Source organism: Malaclemys terrapin, chromosome 15 (genome assembly GCF_027887155.1).
Source record: "Malaclemys terrapin pileata isolate rMalTer1 chromosome 15, rMalTer1.hap1, whole genome shotgun sequence".
Lineage (NCBI taxonomy): Eukaryota > Metazoa > Chordata > Testudines > Emydidae > Malaclemys > Malaclemys terrapin.
The window spans coordinates 29,683,354-29,703,944 of record NC_071519.1 but is presented as its reverse complement, the minus strand read 5'-3'; the positions used below and the strand labels follow the sequence as shown (position 1 = coordinate 29,703,944).

Sequence of the window (20,591 nt, the reverse complement as noted above, 5' to 3'; positions counted from 1 at the left end):
AGGTTTGTTCACAGTTTAGGAATTGATAACAGGTGCAAGACCGGGAGTACTGAGGAGAATGACACATGAACAACAAACTTTGGGAGCAGTAGCTTTAGGAAGAAATCACTTGATTTCTAGCACTGGTAGCATCATACTATGGTGCATAGCATAATCATAGTAAAAGATAAGGTTCTCACTAAACCTTAATTTGCTTTGAATCTTCCCAGGATTTCTCAAGTTCATGAGGGTGGTAGTCTAGTTAAGAGGCATTCTACCTACACCCCTGGCCTAGGGAGACTCAGTTCCATGCTTCTGGGGGTGCTCTTTGCACCTCTCCCTTGGCATAGAGTGTTGTACACTTAGTGCACAGGAGCATGTGCTCCTGTGCACTCCTTTGTAGGGTTAGACTTATTGCTCAGAGGGGTGCTCTTTTTACACCCCCTTGCAGGGTTAGACTTGCACACACTCTGCACAGTGGGGCATCTTTTATACCCCCTTGCATGACGAGAATTGCACAGTGGGGTTTCTCTCCTATGCAACCCTCCTCCCCCTTGCATGGAGAGAATTGCACAACAGGGTGCTCTATGTACCTCCTTGGAGGGTGAGAAGTGCATGCTCCATGCATAGCAGGGCGCTCTCCTATGCGCCCCCTTGCACAGAGTGAATGGCGCACATTGCACACAGCTGCGCGCTCTCCCGCGCCCTCCCTTGCACGGAGCGAATGGCGCACATTGCACACAGCTGCGCGCCCTCCCTTGCACCGAGCGAACGGCGCACAGTGCACACAGCTGCGCGCTCTCCCGCTTGCACAATGAGAATTGCATACTCGCTGCCCGGGGGGGCGCTCTCCTATGCACTCCCCCCTTGCACGGTGAGAATTGCACGCTCAATGCACAGCGGGGCGCTCTCCCCTGCTTTCCGGTGCCCGTTGCAGGGAGCGGACCGGAGCCCGGACGAGGGAAACACGGGGCCGGTTGGGAGCGGCGGCTGCAGCCTGCGCCCGGGGCTGCCCGCACTAAGTATGGCGGCGGCCGGCCTCAGCCCGCGCCTCCCGCGAGCAGCAGGGGGAGCCCGGCGCGCTGCTGCCCGAGCTAGGCATGGCGGCCAAAGGGACCCGGCAGCGGCCGCGGGGAGGCGGCGGGGACCCGGGCCGGCCGCGAGAGGAGGGGCCGGCCCCGGCCCCGGAGGAGGCCAAGGCGGAGTAGGTGCCACGCGGGCGGCGCGGCTGAGGGCCCGGCTGGCTGCCCACGGGCGGCTGGGGGGGTTGTCCCCGCGGGGTGCAAGGGGCAGGCACCGGGCCGGGAGCCCAGCCGCCCCCCCGGGCACGGGAACCCAGCCCCCTCCTTGTGCAGGGGAGCCCGGCCCCCTGGGGCCGGCATGGACCGGGGCAGAGTGGACACCCTACCACCTGGCGAGTGGGCCGCATATAGGCGGCACACAGTAGCCTTAGGGCTGCCTGATAAAGAAAAGAAGGGACCCATGCAATAGTGGTGTAGCCGTGCTGGTCCCAGGATATGAGAGAGACAGGGTGGGTGAGTTAATACCTTCTGTTGGACCCACATATTACCACACCCACCTTGTCTCCCTATGAACGGACCTGACCGTCTCCAAAGCCTTGTGGGGTGTCCCTGGGGAGCCTGGGACTGGGGCATTATGCTCGGTGAATGCACCAGGGCTCAGTTTCTGCAAGCAGAGCCTGGCATCTAGCTAGACGTGTTGAACATTGCAGGATGGTTTCACCAGAGTCTAGCGCTAGCCGCCTCTTATACCAGAGGGACCCAGTGGGTAGAAGTTGATCTGGCGTGCATTTGTTTGGACTATCCTTGACATAAAGGTGCTGAGATGCCACAATGGTGGGTGCGGTACAAGGACCCCAATAGAATGGATTCACTGACATCAAAACTAGGTTTGATCTGTAGTAAGTATAACAGCAGTAACGAAAAATTAAAAAAAAAACCAACAGAGCCTTTGGTCATGTACATTTCCTCAGTATAGTTAGAAATGTAGCTGTATCACTTGGTGCCAGGGTGCCATCCAACCTCACAGCCTAGTAGGGCTGGGTCTGATAAGCGCTGGGATGGGGATTCAAGGGGTGGAAGGACGGTCCAGTGATTAGGGCACTAGCCAGGGACTCTGGAGACCTGGGTGCAAGTCCCTGCTCTGCCATAGACTTCCTTGGGCAAGTCGCTTAGTTCCTCTGTGCCTCACCTCCACATCTGTAAAATGGTGGTAAGAACACTCTCCTGTTTGTTGTGAGGATAAATGTATTAAAGATTGTGAGTTGTTCAGATACAACAGTGGTGGGGCCACGTAAGTACATAAAATAGACTGAGGGAAATGTCTTTAAAAGGTCACTGGTTGGGTGAGGGTCAGTTAAACCAAGTAAATGTCTAAGTGACATTAATTAGATGTGTAAATGGATAAACCAGCTTGAATTTAAATGTAATGAACAGGATGCCTATCATGCCCTGAGCAGAAGGATCTGAAAGGAGGATGCAAAGAGCTGTAGACTTAGATTCACTCAGTGTGTGTTTTAAGGATACTGAAGAGGGAGTACAGACATATTAATTGCTTCCCAGAGTGTCTTAACTCTCTCTGTCTGGATTTCCCAGTCTCTTGGGTTCTTTGCCCTGTGTCATCTTGCTGCTCTTTATCCTGTTACCTTATATCATCCACTCCAATAAGTCCTTGTGACACTAGTTCTTTGCTCTTGATTAGGCCATCCGGGAACAAGGCGGGTCAGGTCTGGGCACCCGAAGGATCCACAGCTTTCAAGTGTCTAATCTCAGCTCGGTTCTGCGCTGCCCTCTTGAGTAACATCTCCGACTGTGATGAGACGTTTAACTACTGGGAACCGGTGAGTGGCTTCTTAGTAGAGGAATTTGAGGCTTTGTAATTGGTCTGCTCAGATTCTTGATATGGATTTGCCTAGAACTGCCTTATGCTGATCTGTGCCCTCAACATATCAATCTTTTTATGCTATTGTTTGCTAATGGATAAAGCAAAAATGTGTCCTCTTTTTAACCTGTATTTTTTTTAAATGGGATTTGTAGATGCACTACCTCGTCTATGGGAAAGGGTTCCAGACATGGGAATACTCTCCAGTCTATGCCATTCGCTCCTATGCTTATCTGTGGCTTCATGCCTTGCCAGCCTTATTCCATGCTCGAGTTCTACGGACAAATAAGGTAAATCATTTGTGTCGAAGTTTTGCTTGTGAGAAATCATCTGACCTTTTGTCTGTATCAAAGAAAGCAACTGTTTGACACAAAGGGCATTGGAATTCTTAATTAGCGTGCTTGTGTCTAAGTGGGTGCAGAAGGAATATGGTTAGTAGGGTTCATGAACCAAAGGCAGGCTAGAAACTGTTTGAAAGGTGCCTCTTGAAAGTAGCCATGTATTCAGGCTAGGACACAGACTTTGACATAAAGACTGTGTTTTTCAAAGCAGTCTAAGGCAAGGGTTCTCAAACTAGGGGTTGAGACCCCTGAAGCGGTTGTGAGATTATTACATGGGGAGTCGTCAGTTGTCAGCCTCACCCCCAAACCCCGCTTTGCCTCCAGCATTTATAATAGTGTTATTCATTAAAAACGCTTTTTTATATATTGAAGGGGGGGGGGTCACACTCGGAGGCTTGCTATGTGAAAGGGGTCACCAGTACAAAGTTTGAGAACCACTGGTCTAAGAGAACCATAGTCTCAAACCTGCTGTTAAGCTTCCTGGAAGATATGTAGCTGATTTCACTTGTATGCTCTGGAAATTTCATCCAGTAGTACTTTTGCAATGTTTTTTTTAATGGTTTCATTTTTAAAATCAAAATATAAATGTCAGTATGCTGCACTTCTCGCATAACACATTATAACATGTAGATATGAGAGAGTGAAAAAGAAGCATTTAAAAAAAACATGTTCATTGGGTACTTATCTGCCAGACTATGTATAGAGCCACCCCTTAGTACCGAGATGCTCTTGTGTGCGTGCGTGATCGCTGGATAAGATAGAGCAGGTGGATATTTGGGATAATTTCCCTTTGTAATGTTGCAGTTAAGGCTTCGGTTTTCAAGACTTGATAGAGGAAAGGGCAGGCTAGCCCAGGGTCCCGTTCCATGGAGTCATTTCTTTTTCACCGTTTTGCCATAAAGGACTTAGTGTCAAAGGGCCAGATCCTGTGTCTTTCAAATCAGTGGGAACTTTGCCATTGATATCAGTGGGTGTGGGATCAGGCACCACATTGAGTGGACTTTGGCTCCATCATTTAACAAGTAGATCTTGTGGGGTTCTCACCATGGCAGTAGTTATTCCACCTTGTATTAGCCTTTCACATTTTTGCTCCACGGTTTACCAGCAGGCACTTCAGTTCCATTTATAAATTCCGTTTCTGACTCTGAATGTTTCTTCTAGGTTCTCGTCTTTTATTTCCTGCGATGTCTCTTGGCCTTCTTGAGTTGCATTTGTGAGCTTTACTTTTATAAGTGAGTAGATGAAGCTATTTGCTCAGTGAATAGCTCAGTGTGAACAACAAGGATGGTTATTGCCACTGACAATGAGGGCTGAAAATATACCCACAAACCCATATAAAAACGTCTCACGTGGATTATAGTGCTTCACATTGAAATCTGTCAAAATATGTATCCAGCAAAGATTCATAGGGAAACATTGGTTAGAATCCTGCCACTGTGGCCAAATTCTGCTCTGAGGTCCACTGAGTAAGTCTTAACTCCGGCATTTGGCTCAGGCTCTGTGCACAGCGTTCCCACTGACATCAGAATTGTCAGAACTGAGTTGTACTGTTCTGGGTGTGTCGAAGAGGGGAAACCGCGGACTTCATTTTATGTAGGTGATTTCAGCTGAGATGCACTGGAAAGCTTCAAAATTCAGTATCACCCCCAAGTTCTCTGTCTCCTGGCTCTGTTGATCCCAGCTGAGGGGTAACTCCAGTGGAGTTTGCAGCTCCATAAAGCAGTTGCCTGATCATGCAATTAGATGGTCCAAGTGGGAAGTCTTAGCCTGCCACTTCTTTTCGAGCCATCGTTGTCCCACTTTGCATCTCCATTGGCGGCAGCCATGAGATGGCATTGATCCTGATTCTGGGAAGCAAACTGCAGCGTTTGGTGTGGTGCTACTGGTGGCCAGCTACTGTGACTGGTAAAACAGAGGCCTGGTGTACTCTGGAATAGCAATTACTGGCATAGCTGCTCCAATGCAAACCCTTAGTGCAGACACTAGGTACACTGGTGAAACCCACGTGGCGACAGAATACTGAACTCAATGGGGCCACAGGTCTGACCAAGTCTGGCAATTCCTATCTTCCTATGATTCGCACAAGTGCAACTTACCCTGGTGCATACCGTCTCTACAGTAGTGGTTTGCACTGGCGTAGCTATGCAGGGGGCTGAAATCCAAGTGTAGATGGGTTCAGAGTATCCATTCTTCCTCCGTCCATTTGTCTTCAGGGGCTGAGGAGTGAGAGCCCTCCAGCTCGGGGTTCCCAAGAGCCACGAGAGCTGCTTTCAGCCTTGCATGCAGTAGCTATTGATTTGTGCAGAGTGTTTTTTTTCTTTTGTGCACAGAAGATGTTTCCATGGCGCTATGTCTGATATTCTCTCTGCTTCCCTAGGGCCGTGTGTAAGAAATTTGGGCTGCATGTGAGCCGGCTGATGTTGGCCTTCTTAGTTCTCAGCACTGGGATGTTTTGCTCAGCTGCAGGTAGGCTTGCTCAGCCGCAGGTGCAGGAGTAACCCACTCTCAGGAATGCCTTGGTGGGTCCGGAGGGGAAAAGCTCAACTGCAGTTCTTTTTTGAAAGCGTTACCTTAAAATGTTCCCATAACTCAATGCCCAGTGCTTGACATGGATAACCCATTGCTCTCCTGCTTCAGACATTTCTAATGGAAAATCTGGTCAGAGAGTGGGCTGTTGTCCCAGATGTGTACCACTCACTTCTTTCCTTTATCTTCCTCCTCCCTGGCCGTATTTGGTTCTGCTGCAGTCCCCAGTCTCAGTGAGCCATGCCTTTCAAACCTCTTTGCTCTCAAACTGGGTCTTGGTCATTCTGGGACTATTTTCCTTAAGTGTTTTTGAAATTTCCACATGGGCCTGTGGCCCAGTTTTAACCAGGGGGAGAAAAGGTATTATCTTGCAGTAGGCTGGCATTATAATGTGCCTTAATGTACCCCCACCATTTAAATGGTCTCTGCCAAGCCAGCTATTGCAACCCAGGTTTGTAAAACACCTGGGGTGGGTATTGTGTGCATGTGAAGGGACATTTTGTGCGAAGGTGGCAATTGGAAGTCATTTCGAGCAACAGCTTCTTGCATTTGGTGCTGACGTGGCCTCAGAAGGAGGGGAGGCGTCACAGCCAGATGATGTCTGAGATCTATTCTGCACTGCCTCTGTTTACGATGACGGCTAGAAGGCCCTTTCCAGCACTATTTGTGTGGTTCTCATTCATTCCCTGTCCATTTCCCCATATTCAGACTTGGTTTCTCGAGGCCCGTGCCCAGTCCATCCCAATCTCCATTTGCCCTGTGAGCAAGTTCATATTGTCCTTCTGATTAAGAAAGGACACAGATAATAGAACAAGGGTTATGGGTAATCATAGATCTGCAAATGCTGGCGCTCTGGCTGGGCTGCCACTGTGGAATGTGGAAGGTTATGAGCAAAGGGACCTTAGTACTTGTAGGAAATATTTCTGGTCTTAATCTTGGCAGAATAGAGTGAGAAGGCGCTTAACTGGAGGACTTCCGGTGTGAAATCTTGGCTCCGTTGAAATCAGTGGGAATTTTGCCATTGGCTTCAGTGAGGCCAGGATTTCATTCCCAGTGTTTATAGCAGACTGTACTCTGCCTGTTACAGAGCCTTAAGTTGACCGTATGCAGTTTTTTACCTACGTGAAAGTTTAGCTGACCTCTTCCTTTCTTTGCTTTGTAGCCTTCCTCCCCAGCAGTTTCTGTATGTACACCACAGTGGTTGCCATGACAGGCTGGTATATGGATAAGACCTCTGTAGCAGTGCTGGGCGTGGCAGCTGGAGCCATCGTGGGTTGGCCTTTCAGTGCAGCTCTTGGGTAAGGAGAGAAAAGCTCAGAGGCCCGACAGAGGTTCTGTGCTTTTCAAAGCTGAGTGCTCAGTTGTCTGGCTGGGAGGCTGTGGCACCATTAGGAAAACCCTGCCTCCATGTGGTACATGTTACCCAGAGTCTAGGTGGTGTTTGTATAAGCCACATGCTCTCAGAATAGTGCTGGGGTGGTATCTGGGGCACATACAGAGGTTTAATGTGCTTGCTATGGACTGGGCTAACACAGCTGGGGTTTTTAGCTTAGGAATCAAGGATTGTGCTTTAATATCCAGAGGTCTCAGGTTTGATCCCTGCTGCTGACAATCCATTCAGAGGTGTCTTGTTAGATTTGCTGAAATATTCCCCTTGGAAAAAGGAACAGTTTGATGGCCTGGCAGGGAAGTCAGTTCCTGGCTTGAGACTAATGGGAGAGAGTCGGTCATTCCCTCCCTCACCCCCATTAACTGTCTTCCTGGGCCTGGGGGGAGGAGGGGGTAAGGATTCTCAAGGTGAGGCAGGTGGGTGATTATTGGATGAAAAGGGTCCCTGATGCATATGTTGTCTTTTCCAGGCTACCTATTGCCATTGACTTGCTGATAATAAAGCGGAGGTGGAAGAGCTTCCTGAACTGGTGTCTGGTGGCCCTGATCCTGTTTTTGGTAAGTTCCTGTAATAAAGCCCAATGGAGGAGCTGGGCTGGGGTTGTAACAGAGCCAGGGCTCGTTTGCAGGGAGAGCCCTTTCAGAAGACTTGCCCAGTGTCTGCTGAGGTTCTTATTAACAAGAATCTCCCTGAGCTCAATATCCTCACCCTCTGCTCCTAAGAACATCTCTGTGCCTGGCTCCCTCCCCTCGTTCTTACAGGTGATTTCAAAGGCCGAGAAGTTGTGTAGCTTCCATGCAATGATCCCCTCATCTTGCCTCTCCTGCAGAGGACTGACCTCCCTTTACTGCTCCCAGAAGGCTTTTACTCTCTGCCTGTTGTTCCTCCAATCTCTAGCTGAATCAGTCTTAATCAGAACTTGAAAGTCAGTCTCTAGTACCTGTACGGCGGGTGCAGAGCAGGGGCATCCTGCCAGGTATGGTACTTGTTACCTGATTCGCAGAGGGGTGGACAAAACACGTATCCCGCTGCCCAAAGCAGCACATGCCAATGCTGGCGGCTGCTGCTGCATGCTCTGCCCTAAAGGCTGATTTGGTTAATGAGATGCTGCTCAAAGCCTTTGCCATTCACTGTCCGGTCTCAGAGGGGTAAGGGACTAGCAGGGGCATAGGAACCAAACTCCCCTTTTGCACTCAGCATCTCCAGTTCATTGCTGCAAGGTGAATGAAATATGCTGTGGACTCTAAACCCTTTATACTCCTGGAAGAAGCTGCAGCACCGAATAGCTGTGCCTGTCTTGCAGGGGCCCTGTCAGAGCCAGGCATTGTATACCTATAGCCAGGCAGCATGGGGGCTGGGAGGCTGTTTTTTCCCTGCCACAAATATGGAAATTTGGCAGTGGCACTACACTGGGCAACCCCTCATTGATTTGGAATTTCTGGCCAAAGCTGCCAGTGCTACATGAATTTTAAATGCTTTCTTCCAGGTTCCCCTGGTGATTGTTGACAGCTATTACTATGGGAAGCTGGTAATCACTCCTCTCAACATTGTTTTATACAATGTCTTCACACCTCACGGACCCGATCTTTACGGTGAGTGCGTTATAACAAAATATCGGGGTGTACTGTGAGAGCTCATTTGATGCAGTTAAGCAAGCTCACCAGTGAGGCAGTTCCTGTCTATTGCCACTGGATGTCTCTCTTGAGTCAGGAATACCACCCGCATTGTTATATTTCCTGTTTGTTTTGTTGAATTCTAAGCTAAGTTGCTTTGGATGAGTTTCTAGCTTTGAAGTTCTGGTGCACCACAAAGACATCACGGGATGTCTCAGCAGCCTACGTTTCACAGCAGAGAACTCTTAACAGCAAACCTGTTTGAGATCCAATGTGACTACATCGTATTTCATTTGTGCCCAATTTTGTAAATTTCACATTCTCCCCAAGGTACAGTTATGTTTTCCTCCACATGTTTTATGAGCGTTATTTAAAGTGGTTGTTTGTACCAAAGAGCTGTGTGACTCATTATCTGTCTGAGTAATGTTGGTTACACTCTTAAACCAAAGCAAGAGAGTGCTGCGTGAGTCTGTTTGTCAGCTTTAATCCTGTTTGTGGCTGTTCCGGTCTCATCCAGACAGGGTGCGGATTCTGTCTGGCATGTAACTGAGAGCACAGCCCCTGAGCCCTTTCACATCTCATCAGTTCTTCACAGACTCTGTGTTTTGGGGATCTCCTTGCTTCTGTGACAATGCATGGTCTGAGCTTTGCTGGCATGCAGCAGAAGAGAGGTTACCAGAAGGGCATTTGCAGGAATCTGGAGAAAGACAAAGGTTAATTAATTCTGCATGTTGCTGTTCGTTATGACAGTCTTGCTGGAGTTAGGATGGGCTTTGGCTTTGTATGAGTTACTCTTGATCTCTGTTCGTTTCTCTCAGACATATGAATTGGGGTGAAAAATTGCTCCTGACAAGTGGCAGACATTGACTCTGGAAGGGGAGCAATAATAATGTTTAGCCCAATATAGCTCTTCATGGAGCTTATAACACCTTTCCCCACCTATTTCCTTTGAGGTTGGTACTGTAAGAATCCAGATCAGAAAGCTGAGGCACAGAATAGGGAAAGTGATTTGCCCAAGATCGCAAAGGAAGTCAATGGCAGAGACAGGATTAGGATTTCGTTCAGGTGATAAAAATTCAAAACGGATCAAAGCAAATTTTTTCACACCAGATGCAATTAGTCTGTGGAACTGAATGACGCAGGAGGTTCCTGAGGCCTCATCGCTTAGCACAATTCAAAAAGGGATTGGACATCAAGAACATCCCGAGTTGTCATAATTAAAGATAACAAAAAATTTGGAAGGGTAATAAAACTTTCTGCGTCAGGTTTTAGGCCGATCTGTATTTGAGACCTAATTGGGGCTTGGGGCAGATTACCCCACACTTGCCTACCAAGGGATTCATACACATTCCTTTGAAGCATCTGGTGCTAACCACTGACAGAGACAGGATACTGGGCTAGATGGATGTGGGATTTGATCCAGTCTGGCAGTTCCTAGGTTCCTCAGGAGGGGGCTCCTGGCTCCCAGCTGACCTGGTGCTATTAGAAATGAAGGGAGAGTTTTTTGTCAGGGAGTTAAGATCAGTTCAAATGAGGGATCATTAAAGAGACTGCTTACAGGGCTGCAGTTAAAAAGCCTGACTAGAGGAGACTGTGGGGTGTCTGAGGAAGCAGCGAGATCTCCTTGTTGCCCTTGTCATACAGATCCCACTGCACATCTGATATTGCTCGGGCCAGACTGCGGCAGTGAATAGTTTCTAATGCCATCTTTGCCTCTGGCAACTTCTGGCGGGTCCCAGGAGTATCACTCAGAAGGGCATTTCTGGGTGGGGCAGCACGGTGTTTGGTTTCTTGTGGTACAACAGGGCAAGTATTGCCAGGGACCTTGGTCTCTGCAAGAACGATCTGAAATGTATTGCCGTGACTCCTATGTAATGGAAACTTCAGACACTTTTGCTGATGGGGTTTGGTTTGGCCGGGCTCATCCTCGACCTTTCTGTGCTGATGTGTGAGCTATTTCTGGTGTCCTCTGGGAACCAATCCATTCTAAAGTATTTGTGCACAGTGACACTCGTATAACAACTTCATATGAATAAAAGAGCCTCAGTGAAATGTCTGCTTAATGCTGTGTGGCCAGGAGGCTGTATGCCATAATGCTATATGTTTAGAAAGCTTTATAATGTTTATTTGTAAGGAAAAGTCATGCCACGCAGGGAGATGAAAAGGCCAGGCAAGTTCTGTCGGCTTTGGAATGCTGTCCCAGCTTTCATGGGAACGGGATAAAAATCTACTGGGAGCTGATGAAGCACCAGGTTGCACCATCTTTAGTGCCAGGACTAAAGTACTGTTCCTGGCCTATCATCCCCTGCATTCCCTTTGCGGATATCATTGGAGTCTCTCATGAGGTGGCTGGGCCTTTAAAGGCATGTCTACACTTCAGTTAAACACCCATGGCTGGCCTGTATCCACTGACTTGGGCTTACAGGGCTTGGGCTGTAAATTTACAGTGTAGATGTTTGGGCTTGGGCTGGAGGGGTCCCAGAGCTTGGCCTCTAGCCTGAGCTTAGTGTCTCTGCTGCAGTTGTATACCAGCTGCTGCCTGAGCCCCATGACCTGAGTCAGCTGACACGGGCCAGCCACGGGTGTTTAATTGCAGTGTAGACATACCCTATGAGGGGTCTAGGTTCAGTTTCCTCAGACTCTGGTTTCTTCCCAGATTGTGTGATCATAGGCTACACCCCTTTAGTACGTAGTACCTGAGGGAGAGGCTGTTACACTCTGGGTGGGGACAGATGACAGGGAACAGTGGTATCACCATTCTCTTCCCTTTAACCTGACTCCTGTTCTGCTTGGATTCTCATGCCACATCCATAAACGTGGTATCTGGACATGTTGGTATATCTTTCTTGCTTACAAGCTGGGATCCTGCAGGCAAGAAGAGCATTTTCTTTCCTTTTTCTAGATATTATTTTCCCCCCGATGTAGACACTCACTGTAGTGAATATTCCACTGTCTGTTATCAGATTCCTATGTCCGTGGGGACAGTGGCTCATATGCAGATATCACTGATCCATATTCTCGAGGCTCTAAAAAGATGAGCAGTTGGAGAAAATCATTAGCACTATTAGCTGAGCAATAACGAGGACAATGAGAGTTATTCCTTCGTGACCCTGGCCCTGTGGATTCGTCTGCTGAGCCCGTCCCATTTATGTGAGGAGCGTTGGTTGTGACTTGTAAGGCGGTTACACTTTGGAAGCATTTGGGGAATTCGCTAGAGTTGCATCTGGTTGTACAGCACCTAGCACAATGGGATCGTGGTCCTTGGCTAGGATTCCTCGGTGCTACTGGAGTACAAATTAATAAGAACCACCTATTTTGTCTGGCTCGTTGAGTTTAAAGGTTGTAATGGCCCCTGAAGTAGAACACAAGGCTGAATATTTTCTGGCTCTGGGATGCTTAGTAATCGCTCTTGTGGGTTCTCCTTATATGCAGTCTGCTACATCAGTGGGCCCTACTGTAAATACTGCACTGTTCTTTTTCCACCACTTGCAGTCGCTTTTCTCTCTTAATCCACCACTGAAACTGGACGTGGCACAATGAGTCCATGTGATTTGCATGGTTTATTCTTCTGTTTCTGCTTGAATGACTTGGGAGATCCCTTCCAGTCCTTTGTCTTACGAATGTCACACTGGGGAAGCTTATTCCTGCGGTTCTGTGGAAGGATAGTTTTCCCCCATCCCCGAAGAACACCAACAGAGGCAGGATTTCTCCTTGTGTGTGGTGTGCTTTTCATTGCTGTCGTGTCTCAAGTCACCTTGTGCCTTTGTGAATGACAAAAATAAAGGCATTTTGCACTGGGAGGCAGAGAGACTGAATGTTTCTGAACGCGTGAGTCAACACAGCCACCATGCCTCAAGCTTGTATTTTCTACATAAAATCTTGCGTTAGCGGGTCACTTAACTAGCCCGTGTGACGCATTATTCCTGCCTGATTTGGCTTTTTTTTCTGAGCCACAGCAGTAAATGTGCCCTTGGACAAGGAGAAAAGGCTCTAGCTCTTAGTCCTTAAGAGGCAGTTCAGTCACGCTGCAGCAAACTTAGGGAAAGGGCTTCTGCATCAAAGCACTGCTCCAGGCCATTTGTCTTCTGCGTTGTCATTGGAGTCTGTCATGAGGTGGCCGTGCCTTTCTAAGAGGAGTCTAGGCCCAGCTCTCATCTGACCCTGGTTTCCCCCCCAGATCCTGTGACTATAGGCTAAAGCAAGGCCTCGTGGGAAGGGAAAAACAGGATGTAATAGGCAGGTCCTGTCCTCCCCAGGTACGGGGAGAGACCTGAATAGAACAGGGCATCTCTCCATTGGAAATAGCTACAGGTGGCTGTTAGGTTTTTTTCAGGCAGTGGCCCAGGGAAGGCTAACAACTGCCTGAACCCCTGTGACCTAGAGGAAGAAATTGTGAACCCTGAGTGTGAGGGCTAACGTTGCCCTGGACCTGGCCGGTGGGCTGTGAACACCTAAAAGATGGTTCATAGGTTCTGGTACAGATGGATAAATTAAGCTAGGGGGGAAGGCATGGACAGGTGGACTGGGTTTACTCGGAGACAGTGTGTGTGCTAAAGAGGGTTATTAAAGCAGATCCCAGGTGGGGAGACTGCTGCAATGTTGGCCAATGATATGCTAGGACACTGGAGAGGCACACAACCCCCTTGCAAAGAACAAGTGTGTTACGAGAGGGGCTTTCCTCCCACCCTGCTTGCCCCTGGTGCTCCATCCAACGCTGAAGTAGCAGCCCTGTGTTTGGTATGTCACAACTCCTTCCACATCAGCATTGCTACTGCAGTACAGAGTCCAGTAGCCAACAGGCTGGGAAGAAACCGAACCCTTGTTTACATACAGAGTTCTCCCACAGGGAGTCCATTCACCACTCTGAGTATACTGAATATTTCTTCTTCCCACGTTTTCTAAATTTCCCCCTGAAATCTGAGAGTTTCCTTTTAAGATTCCCTCTCACAAGGTGTAATCATTTCAGTTAATTAATACCTAGCTCCTATATATCTCTTTTCATCAGTAGATCGCAAAGTGCTTTACAAAGAAAGTAAGTTGTTATCCCCATTTTACCTCTGGAGGAACTGAGGCACATTGCAATGTGTTACCTAAATGTTAACTAACATGCTTCAGCTATAACCACAGTTTAGAGCAGTAGGACATAAGCAACACAGCTTAAGTTGCATTCTTGTACTGAGATTGGAAGCTCTTTGGGGCAGGGATTGTCTTTTTGTTCTGTGTCTGTACAGCTCCTAGCATAATGAGATCCTGGTCTTATGACTAGGGCTCCTAGGAGCTACAGTAATACAAAGAATATTGTTCAAATTTAATTCCCCTCCATGCTATAGGCTTTTCTCTTACGTACATACCTCTCAAATGCCCCTGATTTCCAAGGGGGAGCCACTCATTTTAGTCTCAAAGTTATCTCCATTCTGCACACATTTGGTTTCCCTTTTACTTTGGTTAGTCAAAATTATAGACATCAGAAATAAAGAATCATAAAACAGAGGTCATGGAAAGGGTTATTTACACTGGAGGAAGAAATCCCATAGCTGTTGCAAACTTGCTGCATGGATAATTATTGTGTGTTCATCCTTTTGAGTCTTGGTCACATTCTGTGTCCCATGTTTGGATTTTGGCAGCAGGCTGAGAATTATACTCACCTGAGACTTTGAAGGTGATGATGTGGGTGGGTGGGGACTGAAGGTGAATTTCTGATAACCTTTCCCATTTAAAAAACAACAGCACTACAGAACATTAATTTCATTTTGCTTCCAGTGCTGCCATGCTAATGGATGTAGGATTCCCAAATAAAGTGAGTTGCTTGGGCTTTACCTTGGTAACTCCTGCTCCTGGTTTCTGACATTGAGTTCAGCTTCTAATCGTATTTAGTTGTACAAGCTGCAGAGGTGTCAGGTTTTCCTTGCTGCTTTTCAGTTGTCTGATTAATTTCAACACAGACCCTTTTTAAGTGGCTCTGATTGCAGGAAATTGCCACGGCATGTGACACATGTCACAACAGTGCATTGATTAAAGCCCCCGCGTGTCATTTACTGACTGATTGCGCTAATCATACCAAGAAGGTGGCAAACGTGCAGAGAGGAACTGGCATTCCCCACTGTTCAGGATTTTAAGTATCTTGAATTAGGAGTACAAACGAATGACAGTCAGACTGGAATTTCTGTCACTTTGCATCCTTCGAAGCTTGCAACAACCAGTAGGAGGGGTTGAACTGTTTACTGAACAAATGTTTTTGTGTCCTATTCTTAAAGCTAAACTGTAGGAAAAACAAATTGACACTGGGAAACTTTAGAGACTGAAGATGTATGTAACTAGCAGGTAGATGAACTTTACAGCAGGTGTCCCGGGTGGACAAAGTGTGAATGCAAGCTCTTGTTTGTTTGAAATAAGTTTTATAGCTCTGGCGGCCTGTGAGACAGCATCGCTCCAGACAGTAACTGTCTCTTAACATCCAGGGCTTCTGTGGCTGCCTCTCACTTGAGAAGCTTCTATGCTGCAGTGGGTGCTGGTTTGGAGAAGCAGAATCTCTTGACCTTGTCCATTTTAGTTGCCACTTTCTCATCTCCTAGGCTTTCAGAATGGAGATGGTGGCTGTCCTGCATCATGGCAGCATTGACGTGCATTTGCATTTTGAGAGGCGCCCATTCTTTTGGGGCTGATCGTTAGAATGTCCCATGGATTCATGAACAGCAGGCAGTGGGTATAACATTGAGGCTTAACCGTTAATAAGGGGAAAGGAAGAGACAGTATGTTGTGTTTGTGTTTTCAGTTAATCCCCAAAGGTAAAAGCAATGAAGTTACTTGCATGGAGACAGCGATGTAATACTTGGCACTCTAGCACCTTTAAATCACTATTGACTAATCCTCCTGGCATCATTATCCCATTTTATAGCTGTGGAAAGAAAGGTGGAAGTGACTTAGAAAGTCACACAGTAAATCAGTGGCAAATCTAGGGTTAGAACCCAGGCGCTGCTCAAATCGGATTCATGCTCATTCCTGTAGGCCACACTGGTTCTCTTAGGGCAGGTCTACACTAACCCCCCAATTCGAACTAAGGTACGCAACTGCAGCTACGTGAATAACGTAGCTGAAGTTCGAAGTACCTTAGTTCGAACTTACCTCGGTCTAGACGCGGCAGGCAGGCTCCCCCGTCGACTTCGCGGTACTCCTCTCGCCGAGCTGGAGTACCACAGTCGACGGCGAGCACTTCCAGGTTCGACTTATCTCGTCCAGACAAGACGCAATAAGTCGAACCCAGAAGTTCGATTTGCTTGCCGCCGAACTACCGGGTAGTGTAGACCTACCCTTACTGTAAGATGTTCCTCACCCCATTCTTTGGTTTCAGCTCCATGGGGTATAGAGAGAATCGATCTCTGAAGCTGCTGATCACTGATCGTGGTCAGGCAGAGAGAGAATGGGGCTGCCATAACATCTTGTCCTTTTAGGCACTCAGGCTAATTATCTTTTGTTTCTCTCCCCACCTCCCCCACAGGTACTGAGCCCTGGTCCTTCTATTTTATTAATGGTTTCCTGAACTTCAACGTGGCGTTTGCCTTGGCCCTGCTTGCCCTGCCGCTGACCTCCCTCATGGAATGTCTGCTACAGAAATTTCACGGTGAGTGCTGCGGTCTTTGAGAGCTGAGCTCCAACAGCACATGTCTCCCAGATCCTTGAAAATTAGGAGAGAGCTTATTTGCTGTATATGCAGCTTTTCTTTCTTGGAAGCAAAATCAGGGTCAGGGAACTCTTTACAAAAACACAGCCTGGTTCCAGGAGCTCATTATTTGCACTGCACTGTTTACCCTACAATGGGTGCAGGCTGGAGACAGAGGCAGCAAATGACACCTGAGCTCACAGTAGCATCCGGCAAGGGACGGAACATGGTCGTGATTCTTTAAGGATGATCCTTTCATTCCCCGCGCCTCCCTCTCCTCTGAAGAGCATTGTGCTGTCAAGGCTGAAGTACGCCGAGTAAGTATGACAAATTGTACAACCACACGCTCTTCAGCCACAGATGCAAATGCTGTAGAAATAACCCTGACAGAAATTTTAGGGGAAAAAAAATACTCGTAGTTATCTCCATCTTATCTTCGATTGGAAGTGTCAGCCCTCAGTTCTCTACACTTTTTTTTTTTTTTACTGTTATTTTAAATGCAACTGCCAGGACATTTCAGAAGAGAGCTTTGAGAGAACAGGGTTGGGGTTTTTTTGGATCTAGTTTGGATTTTTCGGGTTGTTATTTCTTCATAAACCATTCTAATCCCTACAAGCTACCCCTTTCTCTTGATGCTGCCCATATGGAGCATGATCTTGCAAGAAGTTGAGTAGTGAGCACTTGTATGAATTGTTGAAGGCACTCTGCACCTTTCAGGATTGAGCCCACGTAGGGCAGATTTCTGAAAAACTTCTTCCTGAATTAGGAAGTCTCTTGCACTTTAATGTACCATTTCACAGCTGTGCTATTGAAATGATAGTTTTCCCTTGAAATACTTGAATATTTACCTTCATAAGGGAACAAATGAGGCTTAAATTCTCAGTCCTATTACATATCTCTGCTCTAAGGGCTAGTAGGGGTGGCCATAAATTTTATTGTAGCCCAAAATATGGCATGTCAAGTGCTGCTGCTACAAAATTATACAATTAAATCCCATTTTGGTAGATTTTAGATTCATAGATGTTAAGGCCAGAAGGGACCATTATGATAGTCTAGTCTGACATCTAACTTTCAAAGTGATCACTTAGTCCTTCATAAATTGCACTGTGAAAAAACAAAACATTGTCCAGTTCATACTGGGTTTCTCTTAAATCAAAGGATGTCAGTTTAACTCATGCAGTTTGGCAAGATGCTCTTCTAAAATACCAGGGCGGCGGGGGAGTGGAAGAAGAAAAAACCCAGTGGTTGCATCTTCCTCTGGCTGCTGCTAACACATTTTTCCCAAGGATGGACACATGGTAAATTTTAGGGGCAGATAGCAGCATTGTGATCAGCGTCTCCTGTTAGGATTCTGATTATGTATGGAATTCTGTTAAGAAATGGCATTGTAATATATCTTCCTGAAAGCATACACTAGAGGGTGCTGCTTGTGTCTGTTCCTTGAATGTGGCTGACATACTGTCAGAAACCAGTAAAAGCTCAGTTGGAGATCCTATAAATGCAGGTTTCCTGCTGCTCACCTAACACTTGTGTGCCTAACAGCAGAAGCCATTCTTCTGGGTGCTTTGTTCTTATTGTCTGTGAAATGCCTCTATGCTTATTTGTTTAACACTACAGCTTTTGGAGGGGTGGGGTGAGAGGATTTAAAATTGCATTGAGCAACCTCGTCAGACTAAAATTCAGGGTAATTATTGTTATTTTTGAATTAATTTCTTCCTGTTTTACACACACAAAAGTTACTTGAGAGATCTTACAGGCACTGTTACTTTTGTAATGAAGCAACAAGGGTTTTGGAAATACAAGTACCTAAACAACCACTTCAATTAGGAATATAAGCTTCATAGGACTCTATCTCTGATCCCTGGATGCTCTAGTATAGTACAACAAAACAAATATCAGGAATTCTTGATTTCCTGTTCAGAAGCTTCAGGTCATGATGGATTTTTGTCTTTTTTTCCTGGGATTAGTTATAGGCTTGTTATCCAGATCCTGCTTCTTCTTTTGGGCTCTGGCTTCCCTGCATTCTGGGACCTTTAGGGCATCTGAAGCCTACAGAAATCCACTAAGCAAGCTTTACTCCTGACTGATTTCTTGCTATTTTGGCTATGATATGGAGTGTGGAAGTGCTGCTTGGGATTGAATAGTGAAACATTCCATTTGAGAGAGAGAATGAAAACTGAGGGAAAGCCCTTGTCTTTATTTCACTAGTCTCATGAGCCTTGATTGACTGGTTTATGCTTCTTTCAGTCCAGAATCTGGGTCGCCCATATTGGCTTACGCTAGCTCCTATGTACATCTGGATCCTGATTTTCTTCAGTCAACCCCATAAAGAGGAGAGGTTCCTGTTTCCCATATATCCTCTCATCTGTCTCTGTGGAGCTGTGGCGCTCTCTGCCCTTCAGGTGGGTTTCAGTGGGAAGTGCTGCGTTTTATAACCTGGTACCTAAAGGGGGTTTAATTACCAGTTGATTTCTATATCATTGCTCCCGAAGGCTTGGGAACATCTGCAGAACATCTGCTGCTGCAACATAATCTGCAGTAATCTGCATAGTTCTGCAGTGCCCAAGAGCATGATGTGCAGTCAGCTGTTTCTAATTGTTAGCTAGCGGGGTTTGAGTTTTCAGAATGTGGCACATAGATTGATCATAAAGCCCTGGGATTGAAAAAACACAACCGTTCTAAAGTTAAAATGTGTATGTGTTTGCTGCTTTTACAGAGTAGCTGGCTAAACATAATCCTCCATTCTGGTTGATTGAGAACTTGTGCAGAATCATTCGATCCCCATAAAGCAGTGATGCAGGAGCAAAAATGGGGAGATTTCCCTCCCCAAATGGCATAAATGTATGAATAGAATGTGCTAATGATGTAAAAATCTTGGATTAGCTTGAACAGTAGGCTATGGATGTCAAGTGCTGCCACCAAATATTAATATGCATGACATTTCCTGGGTGTTCTGCGTTAGCACTGAAACATCTCAATGGCCCTTCATTAGAAATTCTCTCACATGGTGTGAGAACAACCCTGGCCCAATTTGGAATAGTCAGTGGCCCAAATGTTCTGGAAGATTGATCATTTGATGCAATCCCAGACAAGCATCTCATGTGATCACATTATAAAGCCATGAAATTTGATCTTTGTAGCTGGGCTATTTGGAAGTCCTTGTTGTAATCCAAGATTTTCACCATTCCCTTTATTAAAAAGGAAAATGGTATTGTTTAGGCATTAGGAAATTGCTATTTTTAAAGAGCTAAAAAAGTGTTTAATAAATGTAGATTAAAACACTTCGTAGAGTAAAATGTTCCAGATCACAGAGCTGAAATTATTCATTTCTTAGCCACGAAAAATACAAATGAATGAACATAAGAACGGCCAGACTGGGTCAGACCAAAGGTCCATCTAGCCCAGTATCCTGTCTTCCGACAGTGGCCAATGCCAGGTGCCCCAGAGAGAATGAACAGAACAGGTAATCACCAAGTGATCCATCCCCTGTCGCCCATTCCCAGCTACTGGCAAACAGAGGCTAGGGACACTATCTCTGCCCATTCTGGCTAACAGCCATTGATGGATCTATCCTCCATGAATTTATCTAGTTCTTTTTTGCAGTCATTAGTCTCTATAGTAGACTCTTCCCGCTGCTCCCCTTGGCTCTGCCATTACCTCCCGTCCTGGTATACAATACCTCTTGCTGTTTCAGTCCCAGGCCCCACTCTCAGTACTGCCATCACACCTTCAGCTACTGCAGTGCTGGCCTCTTACCCAGCGCTGCCAATTCCCTGTAACCCCGACCTGCAGTATCCCTTGCTATTGCAGTCCCTGGCCCCTTATCCAGCCCTGCCAATGTCCCACAACCTGCAGCTATTGCAGTTCTTCCCACGCGCGAGCTCTGCTAATGTGCAATTCTTGAGCTACCTGCTCCCAGGACCAAGCCCTGTAATACTAGCAGCTCTATAGCCCTGGCTGAGGATTGCTATGTGCAGTAGGAAGCCCCTGAGAACGCAGTGGTTTGGGACACCTGCCAAACATGGCTGCAGGATACTCGGGTGTGTATCTCTGTTCTGCATAGTTTAACACCACTTGATTTACTTTCAGTATGGAGGAGCCATCTGAGAATTTAAACTGCTTCCCTGCTAACCATACAAGCTTGACAGTGAAATAACAATCCCACGGCTGCTATGAGATGAAAG

The 20,591-nt window shown here is 46.8% G+C and overlaps 1 protein-coding gene across 6 annotated transcripts in view; it reads left to right on the top strand.

Moving 5' to 3' along the window:
* The window catches only part of LOC128822963 (alpha-1,2-mannosyltransferase ALG9), a 116,732-nt gene that overhangs the window by 5,609 nt on the left and 90,532 nt on the right, over window positions 1–20,591 (top strand). For 2 of the 6 annotated variants that reach the window (XM_054004878.1, XM_054004879.1), the window contains exons 1-10: window positions 1,054–1,183; window positions 2,701–2,839; window positions 3,036–3,170; window positions 4,383–4,453; window positions 5,599–5,687; window positions 6,910–7,045; window positions 7,607–7,694; window positions 8,624–8,729; window positions 16,246–16,368; window positions 18,655–18,809. In XM_054004878.1, the coding sequence (XP_053860853.1) occupies window positions 1,080–1,183; window positions 2,701–2,839; window positions 3,036–3,170; window positions 4,383–4,453; window positions 5,599–5,687; window positions 6,910–7,045; window positions 7,607–7,694; window positions 8,624–8,729; window positions 16,246–16,368; window positions 18,655–18,809 (1,146 nt within the window). In that variant the 5' untranslated portion in view covers window positions 1,054–1,079. Of the gene's footprint in view, window positions 1–818; window positions 854–1,051; window positions 1,184–2,700; window positions 2,840–3,035; window positions 3,171–4,382; window positions 4,454–5,598; window positions 5,688–6,909; window positions 7,046–7,606; window positions 7,695–8,623; window positions 8,730–16,245; window positions 16,369–18,654; window positions 18,810–20,591 lie in introns of those variants that run through there. The other 4 variants (XR_008441631.1, XR_008441629.1, XR_008441630.1 and 1 more) reach the window with 4 other exon arrangements.